This window comes from Hylobates moloch, unplaced genomic scaffold (assembly GCF_009828535.3).
Source record: "Hylobates moloch isolate HMO894 unplaced genomic scaffold, HMol_V3 SCAFFOLD_29, whole genome shotgun sequence".
Taxonomy (NCBI): Eukaryota; Metazoa; Chordata; class Mammalia; order Primates; family Hylobatidae; genus Hylobates; species Hylobates moloch.
This window is the reverse complement of record NW_026652304.1, coordinates 3,612,441-3,628,445: the sequence shown is the minus strand read 5'-3', so window position 1 is coordinate 3,628,445 and position 16,005 is coordinate 3,612,441. Positions and strand designations below refer to the sequence as shown.

At 50.8% G+C, this 16,005-nt stretch overlaps 2 protein-coding genes across 3 annotated transcripts; both read left to right on the top strand.

Moving 5' to 3' along the window:
- The first annotated feature begins 1,733 nt into the window (after positions 1-1,733).
- LOC116463222 (UL16-binding protein 1) lies at positions 1,734-9,804 on the top strand. Of its 2 annotated transcripts, none has more exons than XM_058434509.1 (5): positions 1,734-1,853; positions 5,632-5,895; positions 6,106-6,381; positions 7,036-7,167; positions 9,769-9,804. In XM_058434509.1, exons 1-4 carry the CDS (start codon positions 1,769-1,771, stop codon positions 7,143-7,145), a joined length of 735 nt encoding a protein of 244 aa, XP_058290492.1. In that variant the 5' UTR covers positions 1,734-1,768; the 3' UTR covers positions 7,146-7,167; positions 9,769-9,804. The 2 variants fall into 2 exon arrangements, with proteins under 2 accessions (XP_058290492.1, XP_032002120.1); XM_032146229.2 differs by lacking the exon at positions 9,769-9,804 and adding an exon at positions 8,396-8,992.
- On the top strand, positions 8,233-14,314 carry LOC116463223 (transcription factor BTF3-like). Its single transcript, XM_032754151.1, has 2 exons — positions 8,233-8,259; positions 13,826-14,314. The coding sequence occupies exon 2, from the start codon at positions 13,826-13,828 to the stop codon at positions 14,312-14,314; it is 489 nt and encodes a 162-aa protein (XP_032610042.1). The 5' UTR covers positions 8,233-8,259.
- The last annotated feature ends 1,691 nt before the right edge of the window (positions 14,315-16,005 follow it).

Below are 16,005 nucleotides of genomic sequence, written 5' to 3'. Positions count from 1 at the left end.
ATAGGAGATCTGCCCTGGGTCCTTAGCATGTGCAAGGACAGGGTTCCTTGTAGAATCTGCTCATTTCATCTGTGTGCATAGCATTTGTCATTTTCCACATGTGGACATCCATGCCCAGAAAGCTGAAGAACCTTGCACAGGAATATTCAGCCACCATATCAGCTGACTTCCATGTCTGAATGCATGATCTCTAGATCCCAGCCATTGCAACAACTTTTGGGCCACTTCTATGCCCATCCTGGGCAGGCCTGAGTCTAGTGGCCAGATGCCTGCAGCAGGGGTGAGGCAGGAGGGCCCAGGTGTGCACAAAAGCCCCTCCTCCTGTCACCTGGCTGTCCTGCTTGGGGCTCTCCTGCCAGCCTCCTTCTGCCTTCCTCCTGTTCCCCCAGTCACTGGCCCAGGTCACCCAGCCTCAGGAGTGGTGCTGCCAGGGCCTTCCCAGTGGCCTCCTCCCAGGACTAACCTGGGCTCCTGCCCCTAGCCCTGTACGTGGGAGGCTTTTCTCACACACAGATCCTCGGACCCACCAAGCTATTCCCCTCCCAAATCTGAGAACTGCCCAGTTGTCCTCCAGACCACCTTTCATGTGGCCCCTCCTGGACAGAGGCTCTAGTGCATCAGGACAGAAGCTTTTGTCTCCTGTGTCCCTTTTCAGTCACAGAGATGGCTGCCATCCCATGTCCCTGTCCTGAAGCATACTCAGGCCCTGGGCTTGGTCCAGGCCTCCTCCCCTTTCCCACAGCCTCAGGACCCTGGGGACTGATGGTCACCAGGTGAAGGTATCCCTACATGAAGACTGTGGAGTGGGAGATCTGTGCCTATTTTTCTCATTCAATGGGCGACAGGCTGAGTGGCTGGGGGCAGAGTGGGATTCAGGGGCTCTGCACAGTCCTCACCCCAGGCTAAGCCCTCCCTTGTGGCCAAGGGCCACTGGGCCCCCCACTTCCCTCTGGCTTCTGCCCACAGATCTAGATGGTTTCATGGTGACTGAGACGAGGATGCACTCGGGTTGCCCCTTTGAGGATGGCTGCAGGGACCATCCAGGGACTGAGCAGAGGTGCGGATACAGCCTTGGATTTGGGTGGTGTTAGACACAGAAGGGTGTGTGGCAAAGTGAGCCCCACGCATGTATAGACCCCTCCTTCGGCTTCTGCTCTCCAGGGAAACACAATTGATCACGTGATGATTGATTACGGTAGCCCTCTAGGGCTTTCTTCTTTTTTTCCAGAAGTCATGAAGGGATATAGAATATACTCAAAGACCACCTCATGCTTTTAGTGGAGAGGCAAAGAAGGTCCGCTCCGGACTGGGGAAGCGGCTGCGCCCTGGACGGAGAGGGGCGGGGACTCCGCGACTGCAGGCGGAGGGAGGGCGGGTGTCGCTGACGCAGGCGGTGACAGGGAGACACCGCCGCCACTGAGTATTCCTGGGGAAGTTTCTTCACCTTCCTGTGCATCAGTGTTTACATTGGGGTAATGATAAATGCTGTGTTGAAAAATTATGTGATGGGGCCATGGAAGGAATCGCGTCCTGGCCCGCTCGGGGCCCGCGCACTCTGCCACCAAGCCGCGGGGCGGGTTGGAGGGGAAAGTTTCGTCAGCCAGGCCGCTGTCAGAGGACGCCCGGGGCGTCAGGGGGTGGAGCATTCCTAGGATCCCGCCCAGTGCGTACTACGCAATATACATAGCCCGCGTGGAAGCCCTGAAGCGATTCATCAGCCGGTCTCTACGTCCACCGCGCCTCCTGTGCCCGGAGCTCCAGGTCTACAATGGCAGCGGCCGCCAGCCCCGCGTTCCTTCTGTGCCTCCCGCTTCTGCACCTGCTGTCTGGCTGGTCCCGGGCAGGGCGGGCTGGTGAGTTCAGGGATGTAGCCTAAGCGGGGCGGGGGCCAAACCTGGGAGGCTGTGGACTGCAGCGGGTTTCAGAGGAGGGGAGGCTTCTGGAAGTACCGGCGCGATCTCCCCGAACATCGCGGTCTCCCCGAACATCGCGGTCCCCCCGAACATCGCTGTCTCCCCGAACATCGCGATCTCCCCGAACATCGTGATCTCCCCAAACATGCCCAGCTGAAGGCTCTCAGTTCCCCTCCGTGGCTCCTTTCCGCCGGGTCCGCTTCCTGCGGCCGCTGCTAGCCCCGCAGTCCAGGGGGAGTGTCAAAGAAGGCTGAAAAGGAATTGCAGGAGGGTGGAGGGGCCAAAGGGCTACAGAAGGCAAGGTGGGGCGGGGATCCCTGGTGCAGACCCGCAGCCCCACTCGCCCTAGGGAAGGAGAAACCAGATCCCCGAACCCTAGCTGGGGTCAGGACAGGGGTGAAGGGGAGTTCCACAGGGACGCGATCACAGACTCCCCCATCAGACACAGCCCTGCTCTGCTCTGACCTGCTCTTCACCACACAAACCTTCCAGCACCCCCAGAGCTCCCTGCCCTGGAACTTCCCCCTACACTTTGCTGCAGACACTCACCTGCACCCAGAGGCTCAGCAGACACTTCCTACCCCTTCCCTCACCATTCACTTTCACCACCCAGGTCGCATCCTTTCACTCCCCATCTCAGCTTACCCCTGTCACCACACAGGCCTCCCTCACCTCCCCATCCATGAAGGAGCCCTTAGCACCTCCCCCACCAACTAGCATTTTCTTCCCTTTTGCCTGAGGACACACCCCAGCAAACACACCCCAGACTTTCCACAGAACTTAGTGCAGGGGGGATGGGAAATCCCATTTCCCTCAGGATGACCCTGGGAGCGCCCATGTGTAGAGGCGCCCACTTCTGCCCTTGGGTCCCAGACCTGCCTGTTCTTCCTACTGGGGAGATAGGGTGTTTGTTTGTTTTTTTTTTTTGTTTTTTTTTTTTGAGACGGAGTCTCGCTCTGTCACCCAGGCTGGAGTGCGGTGGCGCGATCTCGGCTCACTGCAAGCTCCGCCTCCCGGGTTCACGCCATTCTCCTGCCTCAGCCTCTCCAAGTAGCTGGGACTACAGGCGCCCGCCACCAGGCCCGGCTAATTTTTTGTATGTTTAGTAGAGACGGGGTTTCACCGTGTTAGCCAGGATGGTCTCGATCTCCTGACCTCGTGATCCGCCCGCCTCGGCCTCCCAAAGTGCTGGGATTACAAGCGTGAGCCACCGCGCCCGGCCGAGATAGGGTTATATAGAATAGTCGCTACGCAGACAGGAGTCAGCAAGCCCTTTCTAGAAAGAAAAGGCTGAAGGCACTTTGGTCCTTGCTGGCCATGAGTTCTCTGTGTATCAAGTCCTGTCCCTTTGCAGAGCAACAGCAGGCAATGGCAACCTGCAAATAAAAGGGAGACCAGATGTGGACACTGTCCTAGGTTGCTGACCCCAGATGAGGGCACATGCTGTGTCCTGGCAATTGCTGCCCCATCCCTTTGGGTGTCATCTCCAAATGGTGTAAGTTGAAGAGTCACAAGTGTGTCCTACCCTGCCTGCGGCTTCTGGGTGGTGTGGATGTGATGGATGTGAATGGAAGTTCTATGGTTCTGGGCCTACTGCCCCCCTCCTTTGCTGCTGGGTGGCATCATTTGTCCCTCAGGGTGATCAGGGACCCTCCCTAAAGCCTCAGGTGTGAGCTGAGGGTGAGGCGGTGCAGCCATGTGTTGTCCCGGGGCCAACTGCTTGTGCAGCTTCTTGGTTCCCTGTGGCCCTGCTCCTGCCCATCTCAGGAGACCCACCTGCGTCTTCTCACTGTGGGGCCTATCTTCCTAATGACCTAAAGGGTGAGGAGCACGCCCTGTGATGGGCAGCTCGGAGGCCCTCCCATAGCCTGAGGCCCATCTCCACCAGGGCCCAGGACCACAACAGGAGCCACTTTTAAACGAGGGGATTTTGCTGCTGTGAGTGGCACAGCCTTGCTTCTGAGCACTAGGGGACCCTATTGTGATTCTGTGGTTGGCAATTGCCATGAAATCCACATAGCACCTTTTCCAACCACACATGCCTCTGGGATCTTAGGGAGTCCAGGGTCAAATAGCCATATTGGTAGGTCCAGCGTCACCCCTCATCACAGAGTGTGTATGGCTGCATCCCAGCTACAAGAGCAGAGTTGAGTAGTGACAGGGGAGGTCATACAACCAGCACAACCTATAATAGTTACTACATTAACTACAAACACTATCCATTCCTGGTACGAATCCAGGAAATGTGAAGTTACCATCGAATGGGTCTATGAACCCAGCACATCCCTCTAAGCTGGACCTGACACAGGTGTTTACTTTGCCCTAAATGCACCTCATGAGTAATAGGGGAGCAAGTTAATTATTCAGGTCCCTGGGAGGAGGTTGGACCACACACTGTGTCCACTAGGAGTGTCTGGGTATTTGTGGTTTCATGGCATACTGTTACCAGAGTGAATGCCCATCTGGCTCTGTGGGGGAGGCTGAAGGAGTCATTGCAGTTGCTGTGGGGTTGAAGGGGCCCACCAGGGCCTCTGGGCTCTCCTTCTAGCAATGGACTCTGGGTCTGAGATGTGGCTTAGTTCTCAAAGCTGGGCAAAGGAGCTCAGTTATTTCCTAGGGTGACTCCTTTCAGTCTCCAGGTCATCCATCCTTGCATTTTGTCTTTGTTTGTTGTAATTATTTAAATCTAGCAGTATCCGGGTTGAGTTTCCATTTCTTTTGGATCCTTGACCCCTTTGTTCTATGAGCCATGTGCATACCTTTTTATGGCTGAGGTCTCCCACTGGCATTGTGACTTCTGTAATTATTTCCATCATTGCACCCTCCTTCCTGCTGAAAATTGACAGCCTGCAGTTGAGATCTCTTATTTCAGGATTTTCCATCCCCATTACTACTGGGAGCCCATTTCAGGAACAGCATTTCCTACCCCCAACCCTGGCCTTCAGCAACAGGCATCCCTGGGCTTCTTGATAGACTGCTGCCTTCTCCCAGGGCCTTCTTTATATGCTGGGTATACAAGAGTCTTGCAGGCATCCCATGAGCACAGAGGATGGACATTGTCTTGGATTTTCATACTGCAGCCACTCTGGCATGGGCCCTTCTCTGAGCCTTTTGATTCTTTCCCCTTCACCCTGATATAGAAGTTCTGGGTTTCCAACTTCTTTCCCTGTGAACCATCCCTTTCCAAGGTTCCAGGAATGCATGCTCATAGCAGATGGGAATCTTCACCGGGGCTTTGTGAACATGTTAAATCATGTGACCCATGACAATAATCACTTGCTTATCTAAACTGAATTCTGCCCTCACCCCACCCACTGTGCTGGAGCACCCCAGGGCAGCTCCCACACCCTCTCCCACCTCCTGCAGTCCACATGGGCTACTGCTGAGGGTCCTCCTCATCCAGGCCTTTTCCTGCCACAACAGGCCTGGCACCTCCATGACGAGGTCATATGCTGACCGATGTGGGCACAGGGCAGGTGGGACATGTCTGGAGGGGACATGTGGTTTCATGGCTGCAGGAACCTTCCCCTCCATGTACTCAAGCAAGGGAGACGCTCTAGTCATTAACTAGTTTTCATGACAGTCCTGGCTGGGGCACATCTTGCTCTGCCAGCCGAGCCCCTCAGAGGCCTTCACTTGCAGTTACCATAAGGGGGAGGAGGGGATTCAGGTTCCACTTCCCCTCTCACCAACCCCCTCCTGTGTTTTTCTTCCACAGACACACACTGTCTTTGCTATGACTTCATCATCACTCCTAAGTTCAGACCTGAACCACAATGGTGTCAAGTTCAAGGCCTGGTGGATGAAAGGCCTTTTCTTCACTATGACTGTGTTAACCACAAGGCCAAAGCCTTTGCTTCTCTGGGGAAGAAAGTCAATGTCACAAAAACCTGGGAAGAACAGACTGAAACCTTAAGAGATGTGGTGGATTTCCTTAAAGGGCAACTGCTTGACATTCAAGTGGAGAATTTAATACCCACTGGTAAGTTTAAAATGGCCCAGGGAGCAGACAAGTCATAACTTAGAGTCATTTATTGACTTCATATAAAAAAATCAGAAGTTTATGTCACCCAAGAGGTTGAGGAGCATGGGCAGGATGCAGCAGAGACAGCAAGTCCAGGAGCCAGGAAAGGAAGCAGGGTGGGGCTCAGGATTTATCAAGATCAGAGCTGATCTCTTTCCAATGGGGCAGAGCCCCTCACCCTGCAGGCCAGGATGTCTTGTGAGCATGAAGCCCATGGACACGGCAGAGGATCTTGGCAGTTCCTCTCCAATGGACACAAGTTCCTCCTCTTTGACTCAAACAACAGAAAGTGGACAGTGCTTCATCCTGGGGCCAAGAAGATGAAAGAGAAGTGGGAGAAGAACAGGGAGGTGACTGTGTTCTTCCAGAAGGTTTCAATGGGGGATTGTAAGATGTGGCTTGAAGAATTTTTGATGTACTGGGAACAAATGCTGGATCCAACAAGTAAGTGAGAGGGGGAAAAAAGGAAGCTGTCTTGAGTTCAGATCTTATCAGCCTGTTGTGTGAGTGTGTGTGTGTGTGTGTGAGTGTTTGCGTATGAACATGACCCCCTCATGGGGCGCTCCTCCTGGGGGTGCTGGCGTGCCTGTACTCTCTCATCCTCCTCTACCTTCTTCCTCCTGACTCCTCTTCCTCACTGCACCTGCTTCTGCTCCACCCACTGTGCATTTCTCACCAGCCTCGAATCTGTGGGTGTCATAGTGTTTCCATATCTTTTTCATTAGTGTTCCTTCCTCCTAGAATCACCTTTTCTTTCCTCTCCCCTCGTCTGTTTCTGTAAATCCATCAAAATCACCTCCAATGCCAGGGCCTAAGACCCTCCCCTCTCTGGCCCTGGGACATCACCTCCTCTTTCTCCACAGCAGGAGGGTGGACTGTGCTGTCACCTTGCTTCCCTCAGCAGCTGTGTGAGCTCCCTGAGGACAGGGGACACCCCCTCTCCCTTCCTACCCCAGGACCTGTCCCGGAGGTTGCCCCACAGCAGAGGGGGACAAAAGGTCTGCCTTCCAGGATGACCTGGGGTGGCAGGAGCTAAGGAGGCATCCCCTAAGATTTGGGGCCTGGACCAGGGTTGTCATTCCTGTGTTTCCATTTCAGAACCACCCTCTCTGACCCCAGGCACAACCGAACCCAAAGCCATGGCCACCACTCTCAGTCCCTGGGGCCTTCTCATCATCTTCCTCTGCTTCATTCTAGCTGGCAGATGAGGAGAGTTGTTTAGAGTGACAGGTACTGTGGGCAATATTGGGAGGGGAGCAAGGGGCAGATGGGTGAGATGGGAGGATGTGGAAGGAGAATTCCCAGAGTCCCAGAGGCCGGGAACTTCTCATCCTGACATGAGACAGATGAATGAGACGTGGTGTCACCTGTTAGCAATGACCTGGGCAGCTCAACCTTGAGTTCTGATGGATTCTAACTGTCAGAGGCCAAAGGCAAAGGGAGGGACCCATACCAAGGCTCAAGGCCTGTTGAGCTTGAGAGGGCTTAACCAATTCAGTCCTGTTTCAGAGCAGGTTCCTATTCGGGAAGGGTAGTGGTGTGTGGCCTGCAGGCAGCAGGAACACAGGAATGGGCAATCTGCACAGTAGGAGAGGAGCAGCATGGCTGCTTCACCTAGGATGTCAAGGGAAAGAGCGTCCCTGGAGAATGCTAAGAAGAGAGTGATCTGGGAGAATCCCAGGAGGAGGGGGCTGTGAGGGCCTTGGCCCACCCAATTCCAAAGGCTGCATTCCCAGAGAAAGCAGCTCGGGTCCCAGCAGTTAAATTGGAAGGTGAAGATTAGAGTGTGTCCAGACTGAGGTTCAGGAAAAGGCCAGGCCCCTTGGACCCATGGGAGTCCTTGCCGGGCGCTGGGGCGATGCCCCTGCCATTCTGCCTCCTTCACACTCCAGATCCTGAGCCAGCTGATGGCCCTGCCTGGAGCAGAGTGGACTCAGGCAGGGGAGCTGAGCTGCTGCTGGAGTTCCATGCTCACCACTGAGCTTGGCCAGGAATGAATGGGGCGGGGCAGGGGCAGTCCCATTCAGAGCTGTGGGTGCAGCTCCCAGGGTGAGGAGAGGCTGAGAGCAAAGGGGAAAGAAGGAGGTTTGCCTACAAGCCCACCCAAGGCCAGGGAACATGGATAGAAAGACCTCTCTTTGGACAGGGCTCCCCCAAGTCCTCTAGACCCTTCTATGAGAAGGGGGAGCAGGCCCTCAGTGAGGGTGCAGACCCCTCATTACCAGCCTCAGTTGTAAGCCCCTATGGGCTGTAACAGGACCTGGCCTGGCTCTGTGGTGTGGTGAAGGAGGGGGGAGCCTGGGACAGGCTACAGAGCCAAGAGTAAGGTTGGAGGGAAAAACCTGTTCCTTATTTGTGGGAGAGGTTCTGAAATGGGGAGGGCCTGGGAGGGATCACCCAGGAGAACAGACCCAGGTTTTTCTCAGCCACTTAAACCAATGCTTCATCTTTTCTCAAGGTGGAAGATGATATCAAGAAGCCCTTGTTAGCCTGGTCTGGTTCCTGCTCTCCCTTCAGGGAGGCCGCCTGTCTACTCACCACTGTGCCTTTCTGGAAAGCAGGAGTTAAAGCCTTAGCAAGCCCACAGGCCCCAGCAGGTGATGAGGGCATTGTAGACTCAACATCTCATGCCACTCATTACCTTTGCTCATGGTCCCAGCAGCCATTTTTCTTAACACCTTCTGCCACTTTCTCTCGGTGCGAATGAATGGAATTCCTGCACACATTTTAACTGAACAAGAAATCCCAGCAAAAGGCATTTTCTTCCTACTTCTTTGATTGTGGAAAAGCAGACACTTGTCTGAAACATGATCTTATTCTTCCAAACGGTATCGCTAGTAAAATAGCATGCAGGACTTCAGACCTCAGGGATCCTTTCGATGCACTGACTAGGAATTGTGATAATCCTTTTTATTTTTATGGCTTTTTACAGTTTCTCATTCTGTCAACCATATTGAAGTCAAGTGGCATAATCATCACTGACTGTAATCTCCAGCTCCTGGGTTCAAGTGATCCTCTAGACTCAGCCTCTAGAATAGCTGGGACTACAGGTGCATGCCACCAGGCCTGGCAAATTGTTTTATTTTTAGGTAGAGATAGGGTCTTCCTATGTTGCCCAGGATGGTTTTCTTTTTTTTTTTTTTTTTTTTTTTTTTTTTTTTTTTTTGAGACGGAGTCTTGCTCGGTCGCCCAGGCTGGAGTGCAGTGGCGCAATCTCGGCTCACTGCAAGCTCCGCCTCCCGGGTTCACGCCATTCTCCTGCCTCAGCCTCTCCGAGTAGCTGGGACTACAGGCGCCTGCCACCACGCCCGGCTAATTTTTTGTATTTTTAGTAGAGACGGGGTTTCACCCTGGTCTCGATCTCCTGACCTCGTGATCCGCCCGCCTCGGCCTCCCAAAGTGCTGGGATTACAAGCGTGAGCCACCGCGCCCGGCCACCCAGGATGGTTTTCAAATCTTGGTCTCGAGAAATCCTACCACCTTGGCCTCCCAATGCTCTGGGATTACAGACATGAACCACAGTGCCTGTTGTAGAAATCTTTAATTATTTAATATGAAAATATTACATTCATGATTATTCATTTGGGTTCATGCACTATGAACCCAAACCCAGCTCAAAGAGATAAAATCTAGTCATTTAAGAGAATCATAAGTTGTATGATGATAATTGTATAAAAATTTGTATGATGATAATTGTATAATAATTATACATGAAAGTGTCAAAACCCTAAAATTAAACACTGTATAATGGAATTATAGATGAGTTTCATCTTGTTCTTTATACCCTCACTTTTTTTTCCATTTTCAAGTGACATTTTTGTTTATCCTCAGGAAATCCTTGCTGTCAGCCTTCTCCTTCAGCACCCACCACCTCGTTTTCCACTGTCCTCCTCAGCCCTTCCTCTGGTCTGGGACTGTGGCTTCCTTGGCACCGAAGGCCCAAGAATTGCATTCAGCCTCGGGAGAGAGGAGGATGCAGGGCAGGTTGTGGAGGTGGTCTCCACATTGCAGAGGAACCTAACAGCTCGAGCACTCTATCTCAGACAGCTGCGTTTCTCCACCACGTTAGCTACAACCAAGCCAACCTTGCCCTTTTCCTCGCTTTTTTTCTAATACTTCCGAACTCGTACTTGAAAATTTATATTCTTCCTCCTAACATTTCTTTCTACTTCTTGTCTGCACAATATATCCTGATTTATTATGCCCAGAAAACACTGGACTCACCATGTCCGTGACAGCTACAAGGCCACAGCTACAAGTCTCCACTTGCTGAAGGGACACACAGGGCTTGGAGCCCTTCAAAAGCCCCTGCCCCAGAGAACTCTGTTTGGCCTGTCTGGGGACTCACTGGAAAAGCCCCATTCATTGGGTTTGTCATTGTTTGACCTGCTGAGGTCTCTTTCTAGGGAAAAGCCAGATCCTTAGAGCATTGGCTAAAAGCAATCATTACAACCGTACAACTCCACCGTTTGCATGTGGGGCAAACAAGAGGCTAGTGGGGGAAATTGAGAGAAAGATTTGGGGAATGAGATGTGCATAGGGGCTGGCACGTGCCCAGGAAGCACCTGAGAAGGCCACATCTCTGACCTTGGGCTGATCTGGAGGTTCTATGCAGGCAGGAAGTGGAGCTGCAGTGGTGACATCAGCTGCCTGCCTGAGTGTGGCAGGGGCAGGAGTGCACCACACACACAAAGCCCTCTGCCCTGGGGAGAGATTCGCTGGCTCAAGGCATTGATGCAAACCTCTGTCCAACCTCACCTTACTGAGCAGAGACTTCAGGGTCCACCTGTGACAGGGAGTACAGATGTTATAAGATCCATCCAGGAAAGTCACTAAACATGCAGCAGCAGCACACCTTGAAGAGTGGGGACATCTGATTCCCAGAGCTGTCACATTGTATTCTTGTAAACATTCAGTTTCATCTCAAAAAAATGCAAGACGTGCAAAGAACTAGGGAAGGATCCCCAGACACAAACAAGGAACCAGTCCCTGGAACTGTCCCCAAGGAAGCCCAGCCATTGGCCTTAGTGAGTTACTCAATGTCACTCTGAGGCGATGGCAGTCAAGGGGAGACTGTGTGGAGGAGGCTGTTCAGCTTCCTCATTTCCATGAAGACAGTACTCAGCAGAGGTGGTGCTAGAGACTGAATGTCTATGTGCACCTAAACATAGTGCCTAATGTGTACTAGGAGAGGGAGGCTTTGATAGGTTATTAGGGTATGGGAGAAAAGCCTTCAAGAATGGGGCTGGCTGGCCAAGTGTGGTGGCTTATGCCTGTAATCCCAGCACTTTGTGAGGCTGAGGGGGGTGGACCACTTGAGGTCAGGAGTTCGAGACCAGCCTGGCCAACATGGTGAAATCCCATTTCTGCTAAAAATACAAAAATTAGCTGTGCATAGTGGCAAGTGCCTGTAATCCCACCTACTCGGGAGGCTGAGACAGGATAATTGCTTGAACCTCGGAGACAGAGGTTGAAGTGAGCCAAGACTGCGTCATTGTACTCCAGCCTGGGCAACAAGAGCGAAACTTTGTCAAGAAAAGAAGGAAGGAAGGAAGGAGGGAAGGAATGAAGGAAGATAGGAAGAAAGGAAGAAAGGAAGGAAGTAAGGAAGGTAAGAAGGAAAGAGAAAGAAAGGGAAGGAAAGGAAGGAAGAAGGAAGGAAGGAAAAAGGAAAAAGGAATGAAGGGAAAGAAAGAAAAAAGAAAACATGGAAGTAAATCTTTGTGACTCTGAGTTTGGCTAAGGCTGCTAAAGTAGTGTATGCTAAGGCACTATTGACTAAAGAAAAGTAGTTTCATTCGACTTATTCTAAAGGTAAAACTTTGCTTCAAAAAGAATGTCATTTAGGAAGTGAAAAGACAACTTACAGCATGGAAAAAATATGTGCAAATTATATACCTGGTAAGGGACTGGTATCCCAAATATATACAGCACTCTTTACAACTCAATATTGTAAAGAGAAATAATGCAATATAAATATGTGGAAAGGTTTTGAATGATCATTTCTCCAGAGAAGTATACGTTGGTCACTAAGTCCATGATAAGAGGCTGAACATCAACAGCCATGAGGGAAAGATAAATCACACCCACAAGGAGATGCCACCTCGCACCTAGCAGGATGGCTGTCATCATAATCACAGTGAGGACATGGAGAGACTGGATCCTTCACGTCTGCCAGAGGCAGAGCACAGGGAGATGGGGTCGGGGTGGAGTGTGGATGAGGGTGTGGCCTGTGGCACTGTGATGGTGAATATTAGGTGTCCAGTGGCTTGGATAAGGGATGCCTAGATGGCTGGTAATGTACTCTTTCTGGGTGTGTCTGTCAGGGTGTTGCCAGAGGAGACTGACATTTGGGCTGGGGGACGGGGAGAGGAAGACTCCCATTAGTGTGCTTGGGCACCATACCATCGGCTGCCAGCTGGCCTAGAAGAGAGCAGGTGGGAGAGGGTGGGGTGACTCTGTTGGCGGAGCTCTCTGGCTTCTCTCTGCCTTCCCTGGGGGTTCTTGCTTCCTTCCTCCTTGGACATCAGACTGCAGGTTGTTTGGCCTTCCCTCCTCCTGACAGGTGACAGCCTCCACCTGGGATCAGTTATTTCAGATCATTACTCCTGGGAGCCATTTAGGGAACAGCATTTCCTACCCCCAACCCTGGCCTTCAGCAACAGGTATCCCTGAGCTTCTTGACAGTCTGCTGCCTTCTCCCAGGGCCTTCTTTATATGCTGGGTAAACAAGAGTCCTCCAGGCTTCCCATGAGCGTAGAGGATGGGCATTTTTCTGGATTTTCACTCAGAGCCCTCTGGCCTGGGCACTTCTCTGAGCCTGTGACCCCTTCCTCTACGCCCTGCCTTAGAAGTTCTAGATTTTCTACTTCTCGCCCTGTGAACCATCCCTTTTCCAAGGTTTCAGGAATGCATCTCATAGCAGATGGGCAGCATCGCCAGGGGCTTTGCCAACGTGTTAAATCCTGTGACTATGACAATAATCTCTTTGTTATACGAATTGGATTCTGTCCTCACCCCACCCACCGTGCTGGAGCATCCTAGGGCAGCCCCCACACCCTCTCCCACCTCCCGCAGTCCACAGGGGCTGCTGAGGAAGGTCCTCCTCATCCGGGCCTTTTCCTGCCACAGCAGGCCTGGCTGCTGACATGGCAAGGTCATGTGCTGACCCATGTGGGCAGAGCCCAGGTGGGAAATGTCTTGGGAGGGCACATGGTTTCATGGCTGCAGGGCCCTTCCTCACCTTGTACTCTAGCAAAGGAGACACTTTAGTCTTTAACTAGTTGACATGACAGTCTTGGCTGGGGCACATCTTGTTCTGCCAGCCCAGCCCCTCAGAGGTATTTACTTGCAGTCACCATAAGGGGGAGGAGGGGTCTCAGGATCCACTTCCTCCCACACCAACCCCCTCCTGTGTTTTCCTTCCACACACACACACACACTGCCTTTGCTATGACTTCATCATCACTCCTAAGTTCAGACCTTTACCACAGTGGTGTGAAGTTCAAGATCAGGTGGGTAAAAGGCCTTTTCTTCACTATGACTGTGTTAGCCATAAGGCCAAAGCCTTTGCTTTTCCGGGGAAGAAACTCAATGTCACAAAAGCCTGGGAAGAACAGACTGAAACACTAAGAGAAGTGGTGGATTTCCTTGAAGAGTAACTGCCTGACATTCAAGTGGAGAATTGAATACCCAGCGGTAAGTTTAAAATGGCTCAGGACAGGAGAGAGCAGACACTATAATAGCTTAGAAGCCTTTAATGTGTTCGTGCAAAAAATAAATCAGGTAGGCATCCCAGCGTGTGTGTGCCTAATCTCAGCTGGTCCACCTGAGACAACCTGAACACCAACCCTAGTCTCCCATGCGGCCCCTTATCCACTCCGACAAGATGAAAGAAACAATCACGAACCAGGAAAAACTTGCCAAACTGCAGGCACAACTGTGCATTGGTGGGAAAGGACCTGCTCCGAGAAAGAAGAAGGTGGTTCATAGAACAGCCACAGCAGAAGATAAAAACTTTCAGTTCTCCTTGAAGAAGGTAAGGGTAAACAATATCTCTGGTATTGAAGAGGTGAATATGTTGACAAACCAAGGAACACTGATCTGCTTTAACAACCCTGAAGTTCAGACATCTCTGGCAGGGAACACTTTCACCATTACAGGCCATGCTAAGGCAAAGCAGCTGACAGAAATGCTACCCAGCATCTTAATCCAGCTTGGTGCAGACAGTCTGGCTAGTTTAAGGAGACTGGATGAAGCTCTGCCCAAACAATCTGTGGATAGAACAGCACCACTTGCAACTGGAGAGGATGATGATGATGAAGTTCCAGGTCTTATGGAGAATTTTGATGAGGCTTCCAAGAATGAGGCAAACTGAATTGAGTCAACTTCTGAAGATAAAACTTGAAGAAGTTACTAGGAACTGCTATTTTATATTATGACTGCTTTTTAAGAAATATATGTTTACGGATGTGATAAAATCTAGGTCTCTAATACTTTTGAGCCCAAGCCCCTTGGACACAGAGCTCTTTTCAGTTTTTGCATTTACACAATTTATTCTTTGCAGCTAATTAGGCCAAAGAAGCCTGAGAATAAAGTTTGAAACAAAGGTTAATAATGTTCTTGGCCTAGTTAAAAAATAAATTAATTAATTAAAAATAAACAAATCAGGTTTATATCACTTAAGAGGTCAAGGAGCAAGGGGGGCAGACAGGAAGGGAAGCAGGATGGGGCTCAGGGTTTGTCAAGATCAGAGCTGATCTCTTTCCAAAGGGGCAGAGCCTCTCACCCTGCGGGCCAGGATGTCTTGTGATCATGAAGCCCGTGGACACAGCAGAGGATCTTGGCAGTTCCTCTTCAATGGACAGCGGTTCCTCCTCTTTGACCCAACCAACAGAAAGTGGACAGCGCTTCATCCTGGAGCCAAGAAGATGAAAGAGAAGTGAGAGAAGAACAGGGATGTGACCATGTTCTTCCAGAAGGTTTCACTGGGAGACAGAAACTTGGCTTGAGGAATTCTTGATACACTGGGAAAAAATGCTGAAGAGAACAAGTAAGTGGGAAGAAAACAAAGGTAGCTGTCCTGAGTTCAGATATAATCAGTCCGGGGTGTGTGTGTGTGTGTGTGTGTGTGTGTGTGTTTGAGTGAGTGTGAACGGGACCCCCTCACGGGGGGCTCCTCCTGGGGGTGCCTGTGCTCTCCCATCCTCCTCTCCCTTCTCCCGCCTGACTCCTCTTCCTCATTGCACTTGCTTATGCTCCCCTCCTTGTGGATTTCTCACCAGCCTTGAAACTGCGGGTGTCACTGGGTTTTCAGACCTGGAAAAGTAATCCAGGTTCTCCTTCACCATTTAAACCCACATTTGTATCCTTTCTGAAGGCTGAAGATGAAACCAAAAAGCCCCTGTGAGCACGGTCTCGATCAAACTTGCCCTTCTGTCTGGCCACCTGCCCACCACCTACTGTGTATGTCCAGAGGCCTCCAGCAGATCATGATGACACCATGGACCCAATAGCTCACTCACTGCCTTGATTCCTTTTGTCAACAATTTTACCACCGGTTATTCCTAACATCTTATGCTATTTTCTCTTGGTGCTACCTGATGGAATTTTTGCACTTGAAGTTCTGGCTGACTAAATATGTCAACATTTTCTTTCTTCTGCTTTTGTTTAGAAAATCAGTTACTTCTTTGAATGATGAGCCTGTTCTTCCAAATGATATTGTCAGTAAAATAATCCTGTTAGACTTCAGGCCTCCAGGGATTCTTTCCATGTCCTGAAAGATAATTCGTTAAATATCTAATAAATAATTATATTAATGATTGTTTCCTTTAGTAACTTATTGCCCTGTACTGATATTTAAATAAAGAGTTCTATATCCCAAAAACCTACTGAGTTTGGAATTTTATTATATTACCCAGAAGAGAATTAATGTTATTTCATTTTTCCTCCATGATATGGAGTAATAAATGAGTGATTCTGCTAGATTTTGTATGGAAACAGAGAATCTACAAAACACGGCTGAAAAAATCAGAGACAATACAAATACATGGAAAAATATTTCATGCT